Genomic DNA, 20,577 nt, shown 5'->3' with positions numbered 1-20,577 from the left:
ATTCATTTCTAGAGCATTGCTGCAGTCAATCACTGAGGTAAGAATCTTGCTTCCCCCACAGGAGCCACACCACTAGAGCCCCAGAGAGGGAAGAAGGATGTTCCTTTGTGCCACCACTGAGCAAGACCCCTTAAAATCTGGTCCCCTGGGTGACTGCCTATATCACCTATATGGTTGGGCTGCCCCTGCTCTTTCATAATATGAGAACTGAACTATCACTGCAGATATTCAGCAGCACTCTTGGACAACAGTGTTATCATCACTGCAAAGAACCTTGAACCCAAATAATACTGTAAAAAAAATTGGAGCCAGATTTACACCCATTCTTACCCAGCTATGGAATGGAAAATAATGGATATAGAACAAGAGGTGATACCACAAAAATAGTTACTTCAAGTGGCAGATTCTAAAGCAGCCATCGTTTTTGCCCCGAACATACATGGTACTAAAGACGAGTGAGGACTTTTCAATTTCAGAAATAAAAATTTTCCTGAAAATTTTTTAATTCCATTTGTTGTAAATACAATTTGAATTACCATCTTTTTAAATTATCTAATTTGACACACACACAAATGAAGAAACATTGAGAAAAGCAAGAAGAAATGCGTTGATTTATTTGCATAGTTCCATGGCAAAGTTGTTGAAGTAGGAAATGTGGCTTATTATATCAGTACACAGAAAATCTGGATGTTTTGTGGAAGTGATGTGACTGTTAGTGTTTATCATCTCAATCTTATTTCAAAATAAGATTCATCCATTTTAAAAAACTGGTTTTAAGATCAGATTCTCTGCCACATTCATGTCCTGCTTGTTTTGTGTTTTCTGCAGCCTTTGCTTTTTCCCTCTGGGTTTCACTGAGTTCCTGTGCACGTGCAATTTCTTTGTTGGCATTAAAATGCACCATCTGTCTGCTGAGAATTGGAACAATTAAGTTGAAATCATTAATCCTTTTGTTTAATTTCTTGATATTTTCTATAAACTGTTCACAGATCTCATTCCAGAGGTTGATTTTATATGGTGTCATTTGATCTCCCAGTTTATTCCTGGAAGCAATCAAATCCTTCCTTAATTTTTCAATTGTTTCCCGGATTTCTTTCTGCATTAGGATCCATTCTGGTTGGTACCCATTGTCTATCAGAATCCGGTTCAGATTGTGAGTCATAGGATCAATATGTGGACAGTCTGAAAATTTTTGCAACGGCTTTCCTTTACCGCTAAGGTTATCAAAGTCTCCTTTTGCCATAGATTCCTGAATGAGGTCTTCAACAAGCCTTTCAATTGCTTGGGTGATTTTTACCTTCTTACTTTGCCTTACATCTTTTGCTAACATTGCACTGCTTGTAGCTAACTGGCCCTCCATTTTCTGCTTGCGGTATTCCATGACCTGTTCAGAAGCCTGATCAACTCTAAACTGCATATACTGTCTTTCTCTTTGACTTGGAGTACCAAAACCAATACCTTCAAAACTTAAGTACTGTCTGTGTTGTGGTGCTAGAGACTTGAATTTGTCTTCTTCCTCCTCTTCCTTTTCATTTAATTTCATTTTCTCGGCAACATCATTAAGTACCACTCTGTATGCTTCTTCAATTTGCACAAAAGTTGCAGAATCTGCTGTAAATGAACCACTGTCTGGGTGGTACTTTTTGGCAAGATCTCGATATGAATTTCTGACATCATCCAAAGAACAGCCTTCCTGAAGTTTAAGCAGCCTGTAAAAGTCTTTAATGTTTTTAGGCGTGTGATTTGACAACTTTCTATGCCCACAGAGGCAGTAACTTGGAACTGTTTTTTCTTTCTTTGGAATCAGTGTTAAGTATGCCCAGGCATGACATTGTATTTCTCTCCTCAGTAGCACATGCAACATGGTCATTCTTCATATCTACAAAGCAAAAGATTTCAAACACTGTGGAAAAATTTAAAATCCCATTGAACAAATTGTATATAATTTTTTACTGTAATGTTTTTTATGTAAATAATTTTTAACATTTTATTTATTCTGGTTAATGTTTTTTTTTAAACTGTTGCTGTGGGTTTAAATATAGGCTGCTGAAGAAAGAAGAGGGGCTGGATAGGTGAATGGAATGTGCTCTGATTGGACAGTGGCTGGACCCTATGGGACAGAGTGAACTGTAATTTGGAGCCTGAGGATTTCTGTGTCTGTATGGATAAAAGAATAATTTTGTGAGTGAAGACCTTTGTGGAAAATTGGTCTTTTGTGACTGGGACTGTGAATATACCTTTAAGAATATGTAACTATTGAAACCACCAAGCTTATCAGCCATCACACATATGTAAATTCCACTTTTGATTAAACAAAAATCCCCTTTTTATCCCACAGCCATCCCCACGCTACCATATATAACAAAGCTTTCTTATAATACAAGACAAACAGAAGAGGTTTAAGGTTAAAATCTCTGGTGGCACCAAATACCTTTTGGAAACACTGAGAAAGTCAAGAAAGCAGCAACATATAAGTCACACAGAAGGAACAAAACACCACAAGTGATGTTAGTGGTGGGAGGGAAGGTATAAGCCTGGGTAAAATAGAGAACACTTGACACTCTGTGTGTATGGGAAAAGGGAGTTGTTGGTTGTAACCAGGGCCCTCCTGAGGTAAAAGAACGGACTATACTAAAGGTCCGAGGCAGGTTAAAATGAACAGAAAAGGTTACAATTATCATCCAAGGTAGTGCATAGATTAAGCCACTCTATTAGTTCACACACTGAAATATAGCTTGTTTACTTACTATCTGTACTGATAACCTTTTTCTACATACCACTGCTAATTTGTAGTATTTAACTAGTGCTTAAAGATGCCAGGGCTCATAGTTTCTTGCATTTTATTATCACTTCATAAATTAAACCAGGTTTACAGAATCTTGGAGAGGGAGAATACTCTCCCCCAATTGTACCATGGGTATGAGTCACAGAAGTAACTGCTTTTTCTGTCATCATTGAAAATGTTACTGGGAAAGTATCATGCAAAACAAACTGCCTACAAGAAATAGCCAAAATACTCTTACACTGAACAAGTTGTTTCTCATTTCTTTCTTGAACTGCAAATGTTCAAGGAAAAGAGACTTAAACAAACAACTTTAGTGACTCCTACATAAGGGATTGTATTGTTGTTTTGCCAAAAAATTGATATAGATGCTATATATTAAATGTCCTGCAGTATTTTAGACCACAGTCCAGACCCATCTGAATGTTTTTCCACTGCAACACCTGTTCCTCAACTATGGGTATCTTTTAAAAACAGGATTCTAGATTTGTTGGACAATGTGTATTGCCCTCTCAGACAAATTTAAATAAGCCATGGTCTTTACACAGTGATCATTATACCCAAACTCACCAAAACAAAACAAACGTGACAGCAAACCAGATATTTGGGTTCTCGAGTATGCTTTTTGCTTTAATCCTCTTCTAAACATATCATGCAGTACTGAGATCTGTGAAATGGTGTCTTTATTTAGCAGAACCAATTCCTTTGTTTGATTGAGAATGTAAACGCTTTTTTGTCTGTTATCCCTCACATTTCCTCAAGTTATAAACATTCTTAAAATAAATATTTTGTTTGTATGAAAGCGACCTTTCCAGCTGTATCAAAAAATGCTAGAGAAAAATAAGGTCTCTTCCTCAAAATATGTTAGAAAAGCAACAAACTGTATGAGAACCTTGTCCCTTCCCTTTGTTAAGAGAGCGAAATGATAAGGGGTAGCCTAGGCAGGTGCAATTTATATTCTGTACAATAGTCTTCTCACTTCAGTACAGAACCTGACTCCCAAAGCCAAATCCATCACGTAAGGCCCTTGGCGCACCTTAATTATTCCCTGCTCCTCCACGGTTAGTACCGCTCAACAAACCCTGCCCTCTCCACACACCTCTTTGACCCTGCTGACAACCAACAACCTTTCTCGAAACATCAGCGTCTCGGATATTTATTACTGTACCCTTTCACGAACGACCTTTCCTTAAGAGATGACTCTCGAGCAGGCTGTTAACACATCCCCGCCCCCTCTATCTCGGCCAAGGCACATATGTCGCTTGTTGTGCCGCTAAGAATTGTGGGAGTTGTAGTTGCTGAGGGAGTGGTGTAAGGGCATCATGTCCCGGTTCCATAATGAAGGGACAGGGTAAAAGCCGGAACGAGACGGAACAGGCCAGAATGGGCACTAAAGAAATGCCAGTGCCACAAAAAAGAGGGGGATGTGTTAGAGACACTCCAGAACAATATTTTAGAAATGAAAACTCTGGACTGCCCCGCTTTTATTAACCTGTTCCAAGCCAAAAAGCTCCCGGAACAGCACAAAACAGCCCGGAATGGGCACTAAAGAAATGCCAGTGCCACAGAAAACAGTGGGATGTGTTAGAGACACTCCAGAACAATATTTTAGAAATGAAAACTCTGGACTGGTACACTTTTATTAACCCGTTCCATGCCAAAAAGCTCCCGGAACAGCACAAAACAGCCCAGAATGGGCACTAAAGAAACACCAGTGCCACAAAAAACAGTGGGATGTGTTAGAGACACTCCAGAACAATATTTTAGAAATGAAAACTCTGGACTGGCTCCCTTTAATTAACCCTTTCCATGCCAAAAAGCTCCCGGAACAGCACAAAACAGCCCGGAATGGGCACTAAAGAAAGGCCAGTGCTACAAAAAGCAGTGGGATTTGTTAGAGACACTCCAGAACAATATTTTAGAAATGAAAACTCTGGACTGGCACCCTTCAATTAACCCTTTCCATGCCAAAAAGCTCCCAGAACAGCACAAAACAGCCCGGAACGGGCACTAAAGAAACGCCAGTGCCACAAAAAACTGAGCCGAGGGAGACAGGCAGCAATAGTCCTTGGCTTCACTGTGGTGCTGCCTCCTGCTGCTGGCTTGTACTTGCATATTAGCCCATTATCTGTTGGATCTCCTCCAGATGAGGCAGTGTTGATGGAAGAGGGATGGGACCAATGGTGAAGAACCATTTTCCATGGCTTCTTTGGCAACCCTGTCCACCCCCGTTGCCACGTCATAAAGATGATCCATTTCAGTCTGATTGTTGCCCTCATCATGGCAGACTAAGATCATTTGTTGCCCTGATGAATGCCCTACACTGATCCTCTTATTTGGAAACTGCATCCTTGTTTGTTTTCCTGTACTTCTTAGTGCCTTTTGATATCGTTGACAATGCCATCCTGTGACAGCACAGCATTCATATTTGCTAACGCTGTGACCTGGAACCAGGTATTTGGGACACAGGGAAGTTTATATCCCAAACATCTGTCTGCCATGCAGCCACAAAGAGGTAGGTAGATAAAATGCACAAATGATGTCTTCTTCACCCACTGGTTTGTAAAGTGTGGGTTGGTGAACCCCCCAAAATGGAGCCAGGACATCCATTGTAGATGTCAGCACTCAAAAGGCAAGGATTGGTGGGGGGGAGGGGGTTTACCTCCCCCTGTCACATATGTGGAAGAGAACAGCTTCTCACATATGTGAAGGACAAAGGCTTTACATTCAGTAGACAAATGGCAGCTTTCTCCCTCCCTCTTCGACGGTATCTGAAGACAGCCCTGATCAGGTGAGCAAAGCTGCTGTGGTGGAACATAGAGGAAGAGGTTGTCCTACCGATATGCCAGGCCAAGGCCATGTCACAGTCAAGACCTTGAACTGAGTTTGATAACTGATGGCGGAGGCGGGACAGGGGGCGTCGGGGGGAGCAGCGCAGCCGCGACCCCCGGGGGCCCGGCTGTCTCTGTCGCTGTCGCTGTCGCAGGGGATGGGGAATTTTATTTTTGGCAACCTCTTCTACATGCAAAACTTTTTTGGTACAAAGTTGTAATGTTATAAAATGGTAAAAATTTCATAAAATTGTAATTTTACTAACAATCCAACTCAAATAAGTTTATAGATAATTCAAACAGTCTTGCTTCTATAATCATATTAGGCATAAATATTAAACATAACTTTTAAACATTAAATAAAAAGTATTAAATACTCGGTAGAGATGGGTTGAAGGTTTTATCTTAAATCCTGAGCAGCTTGATACCTTCAAGTGAGAACTGAAAACACGTTTCTCTGTTTTAGAGAAACTGCTTTTCAGTACAATGGGATGTATGTTTTTGTTGCACTCTCCCAACCAGGAGACAGACTCCTCCTAAGAGTTTAATGGCTTCTTTCATTAACAAATGCTAGTCGTTTTCATTACGTGAGGTATCAAAATATAAATGTTTATTTAAATAAAACATAGAAAAATAGAACAGATGAACACAACAAGAATTAAGTTTCCTAACATTTCTTAATGAAATCTAACTCAGTCAGATTAACGATGAAATGCATTCAAGTTACCGTAGCACATATTACAAGGGTAAGTTTCCTGCCTAGATCTTCATGAGATTTCTTTTGGCCAAAACCCTGATCTGCTATTTGGATTACCATTTTATATATTATCTTATGCAGAAATCTAAGATCTTTTCATATGATAACAAAGATAAATATCAAACCAATCATAATTTAATTCTTTTTTACTATTTCCAATCATGTGACATTCTACCTAGCCAAAAGTACCACTATGCCCAGCTGCAAGATAAGAGATATGGATAGTAAAAATGACAAGAAAAGTTACATGACCAGATCATCCTTGGTCTCTGCTAACAATTACAGAACATGTATCTGATACTGTTCACTATTTTTAATTGGCTGTCAAAGATAAAGCACCAGTTATACACCATACTAGAAAAAGAACTACAGTGATGTTCATACAGCGTTATTTAGAATGCATATGTTTCACGAAGTATGTGTTCTAAACCATAATCATCAGTCTACTGGTTTGAATCCCACTACTGACATGAGCTCAGTAGGTGGCCTTGGGTCAGCCACTCCTCTCAGCCCCAGCTCCATTGTGGGGATAAGAATAACACTAACTTGTTCACTGCTCTGGGTGAGGCACTAATATGTGTAGAAGAGCGGTATATAAGCACAGTTATTATTATTATTTATATTTCCATGACACCATCCCTTGACCTGTGAAATTAAGTATTTTGATAAATATGAAAGTGATACAAAATATAAATGCATTGCATAATGTGTGAGTGTACATATACAAACTTTAAAAATTGTATTGGATAATACCGCAAAGCATGATTACTGAGAAAGCTGCTTTCACTGCTTTCAGTGTGGAGAGCTGCTTGTAGATCAAAACAACCTGACGAGCTGTCTTCATGCAGAGCACACTTGATTTCTTGGCTTTCAATTCTGCTTTCGTTCAGCATGGGTAAATCAATGTGTCAGCAGTAAACAGTTGTATCACTCCTCTCTGAATGACCTTTTAAATTTTACTGCCTATCGTGTCAAAGCAATTAAAATTAACAATACAGTTACTAAGCTGCTAAGATCAATTAATGGCTCTTAGGCTTTATCTATTGATCTAGTGACATCTTCAAAACCCACTGGTAACAGACTATACATACTTCTCTTCTATCCACAATATATACACAAGGATTGATTACATATTCTTATCTTCTAAATTACATATTTAAATGGCATATTCTTATCTCCTAAATTAATTAGTCAAACTCTTACATCAAGGATTGGTGACAAGTTGTGGACAGACTATGCTTGGACAGAATGTACACTGAGAATAAATGACATCAAACAAATTGGAAACTAAATAAATCACTTTTATTTAACAAATAAATTTCTTCTGAAGTCTCTTTAGAAATTAAACAATAGAAACAAACTATGTGGCATTCCTCAAATCCACATGTAGGATGCTATGGAAGTGGTACTTAGAGGGAAATTAATCTCCGTTGCCTCCTGTCATGAAGAGCAAAAAGAAAACATTAGAAATGAAATGATATCTAGAATAAGAAAACTAGAAGATGAACACAAAAAAGGCCACCCAATCTATAAACTTGCTTGCATGAAAATTAGAGGAAAAAACCTCCTCACATTCTATACAAGCTATTAAAGGCACCCAGGAAAAACTCAAACGAATTCTGTAAAATTAGCCGATGTATTTGCTGAATACTACCAAACCATTTGTACATCAGACAATCCTGACACTAATCATATTTTAAATTATTTATCATCACAGGAAATTTGGAAAAAAAACTCACAAGAACATAAACAATATCTGGACCAACCAGTCACAACAGAAGATGTTACAGTCACTATCAAATCCTTGAAAAAAATAACAAAGCTTCAGACAGGGATGGATTCCCTGCCAAATTTTTACAAAAAAATACGTTCACCTACTTTCAACTCCACTAACTGCCACATGCAACTCTGTTATGTTAGGAGGTAGCATCCCTCTATTTTGGTCAGAGGCTGAAATAGTAGTTACTCCAAAAAAGGACAACCATATTACAAATACTAAATCTTCTCAACCAATACCCTTACTGAATCAAGACCAAAAGATCTTTACAAGCATATTTGCCAAAACATTGTCTAAATTTAAATAACCAACTACATTCACCTTGACCAGACAATACACGCAACACTTTAACTATAATTAATTTCTGTGAAGCATATAAAACCCCTGCATTACTTCTGGCCTTTGATATAGAGAAGGCATTTGATTAAGTGGAAATACCATATCTAAAACTTTTACTTCAAAAAATGGGTTTTGGCGACCAATTCTAAAATGCCATTAATGCTCTTTATCTTTCTCCAAAAGCTACAGTTAGGACTAACAATGTACATTCAATAGATATCCATATAGCAAGGGGAACTAGACAAGGCTGTCCCCTTTCCCCATTTCTGTTTGCCATAACTATAGACAGGGCCAATGCTACCATTAGACCAACTAGGCAGCCGCCTTGGGCACAGACCTCAAGAGGGGCATAGTTTTAAACAGATTACTTTCTTGAAAAAAATGCAACTGAGAAAACCTATTGAGCACCCCCTAAATGGTCCTGTCCACAGACATCAAGCAGCTCAAAAGCTCACCGTAACTTTTTTATTTATTTATTTATTTATTTGATGTATACCCTGCCCTCCTCACAGATGGGCTAAGGGTGGCTAACAACATTAAAAAATACATTAAAATCACAGAAACATAAAATCAATAATATATTTTTTAAAATAATTAAAATAGTCCAGGAGCAGGCTATTTAAACAAATATTGGGAGTCCGTATACAGGCATGGCAGATGGCTGAGGGCAGCTCCGGAAGAAATGGAGGTCTTAGATGGAAGAAGAAGGACACTCGCTGGCACTCAGCCAAAGGCCCAGCAGAACATCTCCATTTTACAAGCCCTGCAAAACTGTAACAGGTCCCACAGGGCCCAGATCTCCAGCGGGAGAGCATTCCACCAGGCCAGGGCCAGGGCAGAAAAAGCCCTCGCCCTGGTTGAGGCCAGATGGATGTCCTTTGGTCCAAGGACCACCAGGAGTTGCTTGTCTGCAGAGCACAACACCCTGCAGGGGACGTAATGGAAGAGGCGGTCCCGCAGGTATGGAGGTCCCAGTCCATGAAGGACTTTAAATACCAAGGTTAACACCTTGAACCAGATCTGGAACTCCACTGGAAGCCAGTGCAGCTGGCACAGCACATGATGAATGTGCGCTTGGATGGGCGTTCCGGTAAGGATGCGTGCCTCTGCATTCTGGATCAGCTGTAACTTCCGGGCCAGACCCAAGGGCAGTCCAGGATAGAGTGAGTTGCAGTAGTCTAGCCTGGAGGTGACCGTTGCATGGATTACTGTGGCCAGGTCCTGTGGTGAAAGATAGGGCGCCAGTTGCCTGCCCTGTCGAAGATGAAAAAAGGCAGACCTGGCAACAGTCATGACCTGGGCCTCCATTGAAAGTGTAGCATCCAAGGTCACACCCAGACTCCTCACCATCAGGGAAGGTTTCTTTTTTTTTTATAAATTTTTTTATTTTTCATAACTACAAAACACTACAGACTATCACAAGGAAAGGGGAGAGGGAAGGGACAAAGGGGGTGGAAAAAGAAAAGGGGGGGAATGAACTACAAACACTAAACACTACACTTCAATGTTTCCCTTCATACTGTCATAATACAAAAATAGCTCCGTAGAATAATGATGGAGTGGTTAATCATACAGAGAATAAACATTTCAAAATCTGATTAAACTTTCCTCCCCCTTCTAGGTCCCGGACGCAATTCTCTCTGTGCAACTGCTGTTGCGATGCTCTCCTCCTCCTCCTCCCCCCTCCGGCTCCTCCTTTTCTTCTTTCTTGGTGCAGCAGAGTTCTGGGTTTTTATTCTCAAAATCCTTTAGTTGATCTTCTGATAATATCTTATAGGCCTGATCTTTATATCTGAACCATATTCCTTCCGGGAATAACCATTTGTACTTTATTCCATGGTCCCTCAGAAGAGCTGCAAACTTTTTATATTTAAAACGCCGTTTCCAGACTAGAAATGGAACGTCCTTCAAAATCTTGACTTTCAAACCCATAAAGTCCAAATCCGCATTGTATGAGTTATATAGGATGGTGTCCCGAATCTTTTTAGATGAAAAGTCAATAATGATCTCACGAGGCAACTGTCGCTTTGTTGCATATTTTGAAGAAGCCCGACGGACCTCCAAAATGGCGCTTTTAACCTCTTCTTTAGTCGTCCTCGCGGGTGTCGCCAGTAGTTCCGAGACCAAATCCCACAGATCCTCATTTTCCTCCTCTTTCACGTTTTGGAGACGCAAAATTGTCTGCGTTCATTCCACCTGTAGCCCGATCAGCTGGTTCTCCACCAACTTCAGCTCCTTTTTTGTAGCCTTCACAAGTGACGCACTTTCCAGAGCAGACTTTTCTGCCCCCCCCGCTGCTGCCTTAATGGTTTTCACTTCGCTTTCAATTAAGCCCACCCTTTGATCAGTTTCGTTCAGCTTGTCAACAAAGGGTTTTATAGCTTCCACCACCGCCCTGCGCACCAACTCTTTGAGCGACTCCCCCTTCAAGGTAGCCGAGATTGACTTACCGAGAGCGGGACTTTGCTTCTTTGCTGCCATTTTGGGGGGGGGGCGCCAACAAAATTCTGGAACTCAACGAAGGGGAAGAGCGAGTCTTCTTCAGATCAACCTCTCCTTCACAAACGCTTGTAGAACAGAAGGGATTCGCTTGTTTACAGGCTTCCGCCTGTTTCTTTTACTTGCCGTTTCTCGTTGCCCGGCGGCACTCGAGGCGCCGCGCACATCTGCCGGCCTCCATAGGGACAAACGGGCAATTCCCCCCCCCGCATTGATTTCGGGGAGTTCTTCCCGCCGCGTCCCGGACCCTGGCTCCCTCCCTGGGAGTCCTGGGGGCTAATCGTTGCGGATCAGCCGCCCGGTCAGGGTGCCCGGTCGTTTCCTCCCGGACCAGCTGAGAGGAGCGTCCGGCATGGCTGAGAAAACGAAACGAAAGGTTTCAATTGTACCCCATCAACAGCTGGGAGCCGGTTCCCAGCTCGATTGCCCCATGATCCAGAATCAGAACCTCTGTCTTCAGGGGATTCAATTTCAGGCGACTCTGATGTAACCATACTGTCACAGCCTCAAGACCCTTGACCAAGGAATCCAAAGCAAGATCGGACTGGCCATCTGTAATGATTCCAAGTAAATGTGTGCATGTATCTTTAAATGCTTGATGAGATAGGTGAAGAGTGGGGGGTGAAGGAGATGGATGAGTGAGTGATATGTGTCAGGCTATGGCATTCCAGACTTGATAGTCTGTTTCACTCCCTTCTGCAAGAAGACGAGGTCTTTTGATTTCAAAAGGTTTATTGTGAAAGACAGCATTCAAGCCCAGATGTGCATATTCCAGGATTAGAGATCCTGGCCAAGCAAAGCGTTGCTAGGAATGAATCATAGAGCAAAGGTTGTTACATTTCACACTCCCGGAGCCCAGCCTCCCCCCCAAGTTCATACAGCAAAACTTCTCAGAGGTGCGCTGAGCTGGCCAAGGTCGAAACAGCAGATAAGACAGGATCCTTTCCCATGGAATCGGCTCCTTGCAGGTGTTGCCTGGAGGGAAAGAAGTCTAAACACTACACGATTAAATATGGCGTTACTTAGTTTAAAACAGTTTCTGACAATATGATTGGTTGAGGACTGAGAGGGTGGGTGGAGTGAATGCAGTTTGAGACTGAGAGAGAAAATTTTTAGTCAGAAGAAAGCAGGCTAGCTGTGTGCTGCCTGAATATGTTGAAGTGTTTATGAGAGAAATATAACCTGTGTGGAACCTGAACTGAGCATGTTTGTGAAAGGACACTCAGTCAGGGAAAGAGAGGCCAGCTGTGTGAATGAGAGTAAATGAAGTAACTTTAAGAACCAAGAACTACATTTATGAAACCGATACGCTTCTCGAATAAATAAAAGCTTATTTTTGTTTTGCTATATCCCAGTGTAGCTGTCATTGCTATATCCCATTCCTATCTTCAGGGCCACATAGAACCACGAAGGAACCTGACGCTTAGGAACGTTACCAAAGGGAAAATTTAAATAAAATATCTTGGAATAAAATATTCCGGGTGGCAGCAGACTACCCAGAGGGTTAAGGGATAGATTAAAAGAAAAATCTACCCTAAAGAAAGTAAAGGTCATAACACCATCCATCAGCAGATAGAGCTGTCATCCGCATACCAGTGACAACCTAGCCCAAAGCTGCGGGCTAACGGGGCAAGGGGGCACATACAGATGTTAAATAGCATCGGGGAAAGAATCGCCCCCTGAGGGATGCCACATACCAAAGAATGGTAAGCAGACATCTGTTCCCTGAGTGCCACCCTCTGTCCTAGATTGTGAAGGAAGGAGTTCAGCCATTGCAGGGCTGTTCCATGAATCCCCACATCGGCAAGGCAATGGGTCAGAAGATTATGATTGACCATGTCAAATGCTGCTGTAAGATCTAGAAGTATCAGCAGTGCCGACCCACTCCGGTCCAGGTGTCGCCACAGATTATCTGTGAGGGCAACCAGAGCCGTCTCTGTACCATGGCCAGGCCTGAAGCTGGACTGGAATGGATCCAGGATAGAGGCATCACCCAGGTATACCTGCAGCTATTCTGCTACCGCCCTCTCAATTACTCAAAGTTATCTCAGAAGTCTCAGTCAACTTGAGAGGAACAATCCTTAGTGAAACTACTCCTTTTTAGCTCTCCAGAGAGCCAGCTAAAAAGAAGAAAGCAAACAAATTAAGTAACTGCAGACAAAAGTATCTCCTTTTCAAGTACAACACAATTCTCTCTCTCATTGTCTCACAGCAAACATGAGAAGGGGGTGGGAGTAGAAGACACTCTGTTGTGCCAGCCAGGAAAAAGGTGGGGAAATAGCTTCCAATGCTAGAAAAAGAAACTTTTCAGCAACTTGAGGAAGCCAAGCAAGAAGTGAGAAGGAAAACAAAAGGGAAAAGGTGGGAAACTGCCTCCAGAGCTAAGAAAAAAACCCACTTCTTAGAGCAAACTGTATCCCAGCAAAACCAAGAGAAGAGGCAGAGTGGAAAACACTAAAATCTTCACAGCTATTCTGCTGTGTCTGGAAAGAAATGGGCAGAAAGTCAGCTTCATGGCTGCAATAAAAGGGAGGAAAGTAGGGAAATTCTGCTGTAGCAATGCGCATAGCATACTTGCTGCAGAGGAACAAGTGCAGGGAAAAATACCTCTGCACTAGAACCTACAACTATATAGCCAAGCTTTTAAGGTTTCCTCAAAATCTGAAAATCCTTTAAAGAGTTATGATGACCTCGTCCAATCCTTAAGGCCACTTTTGGTAGGTGCTCGAGAGGGAAAACTGGTCAAGACCAATTTGTCATCTAAACCTTGGTTTGATCAAAGCTGTATTTGTGCTAAAAATGCTTTAATCTATGCCTATAAGCTAGCACTGAGAGCTGATGAAAAGACCAGACAAGATGCATATTGTTCTCTTTCATTTTTAAAAAAGAAGTATAAATCACTGGTTGCCCGCTGTAAGAAAGAACATACCAGAAAACTGTGGGCCAATATAGCTGAAGCAGCTACGAGCAAAAACTCAGTGGTGTTCTGGAAACTAGTGTCAAACCGCGCCTCCACAGCCGCCTCCCCCTTGGCTTCCTCTATCCCCCCAGATAAATGGACTTCTTTTTTCCAAAAAATGTATGATGATCCTATTCAACCCCCTCCTGCCCTAACAATAGAAAATCTGGCCAAATGCCCCGCAGTTCATGCCGAAGAGGTAAAAGCTTATATTAGCCAGTTAAAGAATGCAAAAGCCCCTGGGCTTGATGGAATATCTCCAGAATTACTAAAAACAAATAAGGACTGGTGGGAAACTTTCCTAGCCTCCCTATTTACTTATATTGATGAAACCGGCTACATCCCCAATGATTGGGGAATGGCTACAGTAGTCCCCTTCCATAAGAAGGGAAAGAAGGAGGATCCATCCAATTATGGACCAATCAGCTTACTAAGCATTGTAAGCAAGTTGTCTACAAAACATCTGCTGAAGAAATTTTTAGACTGGCTAGAACAGGAGGATATAATTGCTGATGAGCAAGCTGGGTTTAGGGCTGGCTGGTCAACAATAGATCACTGCCTAGTAATGCAACACCTTGTAGAGAAATACGCTACAGGAGACCAAGCATCACTTTACCGGGCATTTGTTGATTTAAAAGCAGCTTTTGACACAGTCTCTAGAAATAGACTTTGGAGGAAACTGCAGGCCTCCTCTATTGATAGGCGACTGCTGTCCCTTTTGAGGGCTATGCACAAGCAAACTGCCCCGAGTAAGGTGCAGCCGAATTGGGCATTTGACTGACCCCATTCAAACTTACAGGCAGGTGTGCCTTCTAGCCCCCTTTCTGTTTATCTTCTACATCAACAATTTGGTAAACCTTTTGAATGACCCTGGATTGCACCCTCCCAAATTAGCAAATAGGCACATTCACGTACTGCTCTATGCAGATGATGCTGTATTACTTTCTAGGACCCCCATAGGGCTGAAACGAGCCCTAAAAAAATTCTCCCAATTCTGTGATACTGAACACCTTCTAACTAATTACCAAAAAACTAAGATCCTGGCTTTCGGTAAAAATCCAAAGATCAGACGATGGGAGCTTCAGGGGCATCAGTCAGAACAACTTGCAAGCTTCAAATATTTGGGTGTAGTTTTGCAAGCCTCAGGTACCAAAACAACACATAGCAGCTTCATTGCTGATGTGGGAGAAAAAACAGCACACGGTATACTGAAATTCTATCAATCACAAGGGGGGCAGTATGTACTGGCTGCACTCAGTTCGTTTAAAGCCAAACCATTGGCCCAATTAGTATACGGATCATTCTTGGGGCTGCCATCCTCCTCTTTCTCTCAACTTGAGAGAGTGCGCTCCAAATTCCTTAGAGCTCTATTACAAGTGCCCAAATGCATGCCTAACTCATGGGTTAGACTGGAAACAGGAATGTTAAGGGTAGAGGCCAGAATCACCATCCTTTCAGTTTTCAAATGGCTGTCAGGACGTCTAAACCCGCAAGGTCTGCTCCCTCTGTTATTCTAAGACAATCTAATTGGCAAAAGGCGACTCTGAAATCCCTGGGAAAATTGGGTCTTTCCCCTCAAAGTTTGCTAGTCATGGGGTTAGACCGAGCAAAATCACTCATTAAGCAGAGAGTGACAGACATTGAAAGACAAACATTTTCTTAGAGCACCAGGTTTTATTTCTTCAGATACTACTAAATATATTGCCGCTCCTGCAGCCTATTTTTACTTTCTTGAATCCAGTAACTCCAGAAGGGCATTTGCTTTAGCTAGAAGTTCAACTCTACCCTCTGCCGTTCTGGAAGGAAAGTTTAAAGCTGTCCATTACTCTCTTAGGCTTTGCTCCTATCCCCTAAGAGAAATTGACTCAATGGAGCACATCTTCTTCAACTGCCCAAGTCATTGTAAAATTAGAGCGGAAACCATCAGTCCATTAGTAGAAAGATTCCCTGGAAGTTCAAATAAAATCAAACTTGATTATCTTTTGTCTGATCGGAATCACCAGACACCATGTCAAGCAGCAAGATTCTGTGCCCAGGTCTACAAGCAACGTAAATCACATAAGGCATCTTAAACAACTAATTTATGATGATCTTATTTTTTTACTCTTATATTTATTCATTGTTCTTCCCCGGTATCCAGTCTCAACTGCTTTTAAACTGATTTGCAAATGGTTTTATATGTACTGGTCGCAGACTGTAATAATAAACTTGACTTGACTACCTCTGCACTAAGAACAGCAGAAATACCTGAACCTACTTCATGGGGTGAAATATCCTAGCTACCACCAGAAGAAGCTGAGAAATGGAGAAAAGTGGAGGGTGTGGTGTCGGTGTTGAAGAGAATGATAGCACTTTGAAAGAGCTCCGTCTCTCCCATGCCTGAAATTTAAAATTTATGTTGAAAAGGTAAAGTAAAAATATTTACCCTTCCAACGTAAAGATACGCTAAGAGATCCGAAAGGCAGATTCATATTTATTAAAGGCACTATAGAAAACCAAACTTACACATTTGGCTCAATTTATGCCCCAAACCAAGACAGCCTAATGAAATTCTAAAACAAAGTTCATTAGAATACACATGTATCACTTAGTATAATTTGCTCTAAACCATATTTTCATGACAAACCCACAGAAACAGCAGCAACATAATCTAAGAGTATAATGGAGAGCAACAAATAGAAACAGAAGGATTAAAAGTATCCTGCTCACTAGGTTGGAGGCAAGTTCTGACGACAACAGGGCCAACAACAAAGATTCTCAGGTCAAACTCCATGGTCAAGTAACAGATTCCAAAATCAAAGACTGTGACCCACCAAGGCTCAGGCAGCCAGAACCGAAGAGCTCACCAACAACCAAATCCAGAATACCACAATTGTGACTAGCTAATCCCATGCTAGCTGCGGCCTTATAAAGGGAGTTTCTCCTACAGGTGAGGCTGGGTTCATTAAGCTTCTTTCTCCAAGCTGGCTCATCTCTGCTACTCAGGAGGAGTAGATCAGATCCTGAAAGAAGCTGAAAGAAGAGTGATCCCCAAAGAGGGATCACTGATGGGGCAACTGAGGCAAAGGCAAGCCAAGTGAGGAGGATAGGCAGCAGCTGCAGCACCAGGCTTTTCTGCACCACTAGACCACTGTCTGATTCTTGCCTAGCTAGCCTTATTGGTCCTCCTGGCTGCCTGGGCACTGACGTGTGTGTGTGTTGTGTACAGACAAGTGGTACGCCAGACCACCATCCCATAGGAAATTTTCTCCTAGGGGCCATAATGGCAAACCTGATCTTGCTTAGAAGCCCTTTATCTGTTACATTCTAGAGTATGATATTTGCTGCTTCACCATTCTCAGCCTCCCCAGTCTTACAGTTGCTGACTCCTGCTTGTGCCAACAGATTTAGGGGTAATATCAGAGGATGGTGTGGTTTAGGAAGGAAAGGAACCTTGGTGGCATATAATGTCATAGAGTCCTCCCTCCAAAGCAGCTATCCCAGGGGAGTTGATCTCTCTTATCTGGAGATCAGCTGTAATTCCAGGAGAACTCCAGGCTCTATCTGGAGGTTGCAACCTTACCCAGTCTCCTTCTCTTCAAATCAGCTCTGCTGTTCCCCCCGGTATGCTTGAACCGTCTCTCCAAGCACCTGCTGACACTTTAGTCAAAACCCTCTTCAGATACCAATACTTCATGCAGCTTTCCAACCAAGCTGTCACGAATTTTTGCATCACTGATTTTGTTCACATTAATCCACTGTTCACTGTACAAACACACACACCCTTCGCATCATTTTTGCACTCACCTTCATTTTGACCCTCTAACTGAATTGGTCTATGAGAAGCAATCCTTAAAGTGGATTCCTTTTTTTGGTTTATTATATATATTAATCGGATATCTCTTAATTTTTTTTCAAATAAATAAACAAATAAATAACTGAAAAAATAGGACATATTTTTTTATTGTTACTTGGAGCATCCAGCCAGGTAACTCCTTTTCGCCTGAGGCTAAGTCCCAGGCTACCAACAGATAATTGTTGGGGTGGAGGGAAGCGAAAAACATGGTCTGGGTGTGCTTTCAGTCCCGAGTCTGCAGAAAACTGCAGTCTGTTTTGTGCTGTTCCGTGAGCATATTGGCATAGAAAGGGTTAATTGAAGGGTGCCAGTCCAGAGTTTTCATTTCTAAAATATTGTTCTGGAGTGTCTCTAACACATCCCACTGTTTTTTGTGGCACTGGCGTTTCTTTAGTGCCCGTTCTTGGCTGTTTTGTGCTGTTCCGGGAGCTTTTTGGCATGGAAAGGGTTAATTGAAGGGTGCCAGTCCAGAGTTTTCATTTCTAAAATATTGTTCTGGAGTGTCTCTAACACATCCCACTGTTTTTTGTGGCACTGGCATTTCTTTAGTGCCCGTTCCGGGCTGTTTTGTGCTGTTCCGGGAGCTTTTTGGCATGGAAAGGGTTAATTGAAGGGTGCCAGTCCAGAGTTTTCATTTCTAAAATATTGTTCTGGAGTGTCTCTAACACATCCCACTGTTTTTTGTGGCACTGGCCTTTCTTTAGTGCCCGTTCCAGGCTGTTTTGTGCTGTTCCGGGAGCTTTTTGGCATGGAATGGGTTAATAAAAGTGGGGCAGTCCAGAGTTTTCATTTCTGAAATATTGTTCTGGAGTGTCTCTAACACATCCCACTGTTTTCTGTGGCACTGGCATTTCTTTAGTGCCCATTCCGGGCTGTTTTGTGCTGCTCTGGGAGCTTTTTGGCATGGAACGGGTTAATAAAAGTGGGGCAGTCCAGAGTTTTCATTTCTAAAATATTGTTCCAGAGTGTCTCTAACACATCCCACTGTTTTTTGTAGCACTGGCATTTCTTTAGTGCCCGTTCTGGGCTGTTTTGTGCTGTTCTGGGAGCTTTTTGGCATGGAAAGGGTTAATTGAAGGGTGCCATTCCAGAGTTTTCATTTCTAAAATATTGTTCTGGAGTGTCTCTAACACATCCCACTGTTTTCTGTGGCACTGGTATTTCTTTAGTGCCCATTCCGGGCCGTTTTGTGCTGTTCCGGGAGCTTTTTGGAATGGAACGGGTTAATAAAAGTGGGGCAGTCCAGAGTTTTCATTTCTGAAATATTGTTCTGGAGTGTCTCTAACACATCCCACTGCTTTTTGTAGCACTGGCCTTTCTTTAGTGCCCATTCCGGGCTGTTTTGTGCTGCTCCGGGAGCTTTTTGGCATGGAAAGGGTTAATAATAGCGGGGCAGTCCAGAGTTTTCATTTCTAAAACATTGTTCTGGAGTGTCTCTAACACATCCCCCTCTTTTTTATGGCACTGGCATTTCTTTAGTGCCCGTTCTGGCCTGTTCCGTCTCGTTCCGCCTTTTACCCTGTCCCCATAATGAACGTAGGAAAGTACACTCGCATCTGGGGAAGGAGGGGTCATTCGGAGATGGAAACGTGCTTCTGTTTGTAGGAATCTTTTGAAATTAGAAGACAATCTACAACTTTTTCCTCCTCTGGACTCATTAGAGCGCGGTGTTGTTTGCTCATCATTATCATAGCGCAAGGCATGTAATATGCTGTGTTGCTTGCGGTTTATAATTGTAGCCTTAACTTTATCAGGTTTTCCTAAAGGAATCGGAGCTCAACTCCTGCAAGAGTTCAGCCGCACAGTATGCGTTCATTCGGAGAGTGCATCTCCCGCTCCAGCCCTAAATAAGTATAGCATATATGACAGACATACGCTAACGTTTCCAGTATTAGAGTATGGCTTACAGGCAGGCGAGATCATTCACAAATCCCTATATTCTCTCGCCAGTCCAAGGACAGAAAAATTTAAGAGCGGTTTTTGATTGCCTGGCTGCTTGCTGGGTTCTGTCATCTGTATTTGAGACAATTTCACTTGTTTTTATAACCCCAAACATACTCAGCACTATGCTCTATTTCAGTTCGATGGAGAGAATAAAGTACAGGCCAAACAGAAGATTTCATAAAAAACATAACTTGTAGAATTCATTGCCACATAATGCTGTGATGATGACCACTAACTTAACTATACGTGATCAACAAATCCATAGTATGCTACTTCTCTATCTTTTGAAGCTTGCTATAGTTTTCAGAAACCACTCAAAATAACTCCATGCTCCTTTCCCCTTCCTCAGCATAAAAACGAAAGAATCTTACATCAGCTAACACCACAATAAACAATTATTTATATTATTTTTGATATTTACTACTTAGTATTTTAAAATATATAGTGTAACTCAGGGTTTTTTTTCTGGGAAAAGAGGTGGTGGAACTCAGTGGGTTGCCCTCAGGGTTGCCCTCAGAGAAAATGGTCACATGGCCGGTGGCCCCGCTCCCTGATCTCCAAACAGAAGTGAGTTTAGATTGCCCTCCACACTGCTCCGGGTGTGGGTGTGTGTGGACCGTGCAGTGTTATAGATCATCCCCCCCCCCCCCCGGATATTCATGAACTGATATTGCTATAGTATCCTCAGCCTCTTCAGAGCGTGGATTACAGAACATACAGTGCAAGAGTTATATCAAGCCTATTGACTTCAGTGGACTTAGAAGGGTGTAACTCTGTTTAGGATTTCATTGCCGGGCAAGCAACATCAAAGTACCAGAAGATGGTAAGTGCTTCTGTTTTGCATACCTTGTGAA

General features: G+C 41.9%; 1 protein-coding gene across 3 annotated transcripts; it reads right to left on the bottom strand.

The window, feature by feature from the left end:
• Window positions 1–542: 542 nt before the first annotated feature.
• On the bottom strand, window positions 543–4,001 carry DNAJC28 (DnaJ heat shock protein family (Hsp40) member C28). Of its 3 annotated transcripts, none has more exons than XM_054974322.1 (2): window positions 3,951–4,001; window positions 543–1,879 (listed from the first exon to the last, which is right to left on the bottom strand). In XM_054974322.1, the coding sequence occupies exon 2, from the start codon at window positions 1,868–1,870 to the stop codon at window positions 734–736; it is 1,137 nt and encodes a 378-aa protein (XP_054830297.1). In that variant the 5' UTR covers window positions 1,871–1,879; window positions 3,951–4,001; the 3' UTR covers window positions 543–733. The 3 variants fall into 3 exon arrangements, with proteins under 3 accessions (XP_054830297.1, XP_054830296.1, XP_054830298.1); XM_054974321.1 differs by having other exon boundaries at window positions 543–1,903; window positions 3,951–4,000; XM_054974323.1 differs by lacking the exon at window positions 3,951–4,001 and adding an exon at window positions 3,882–3,934.
• Between the last annotated feature and the right edge of the window lie 16,576 nt (window positions 4,002–20,577).

This window comes from Eublepharis macularius, chromosome 3, assembly GCF_028583425.1.
Source record: "Eublepharis macularius isolate TG4126 chromosome 3, MPM_Emac_v1.0, whole genome shotgun sequence".
Taxonomy (NCBI): domain Eukaryota; kingdom Metazoa; phylum Chordata; class Lepidosauria; order Squamata; family Eublepharidae; genus Eublepharis; species Eublepharis macularius.
The sequence above is the reverse complement of the archived record's forward strand: the minus strand, read 5'-3'. Positions and strand labels throughout refer to the sequence as shown.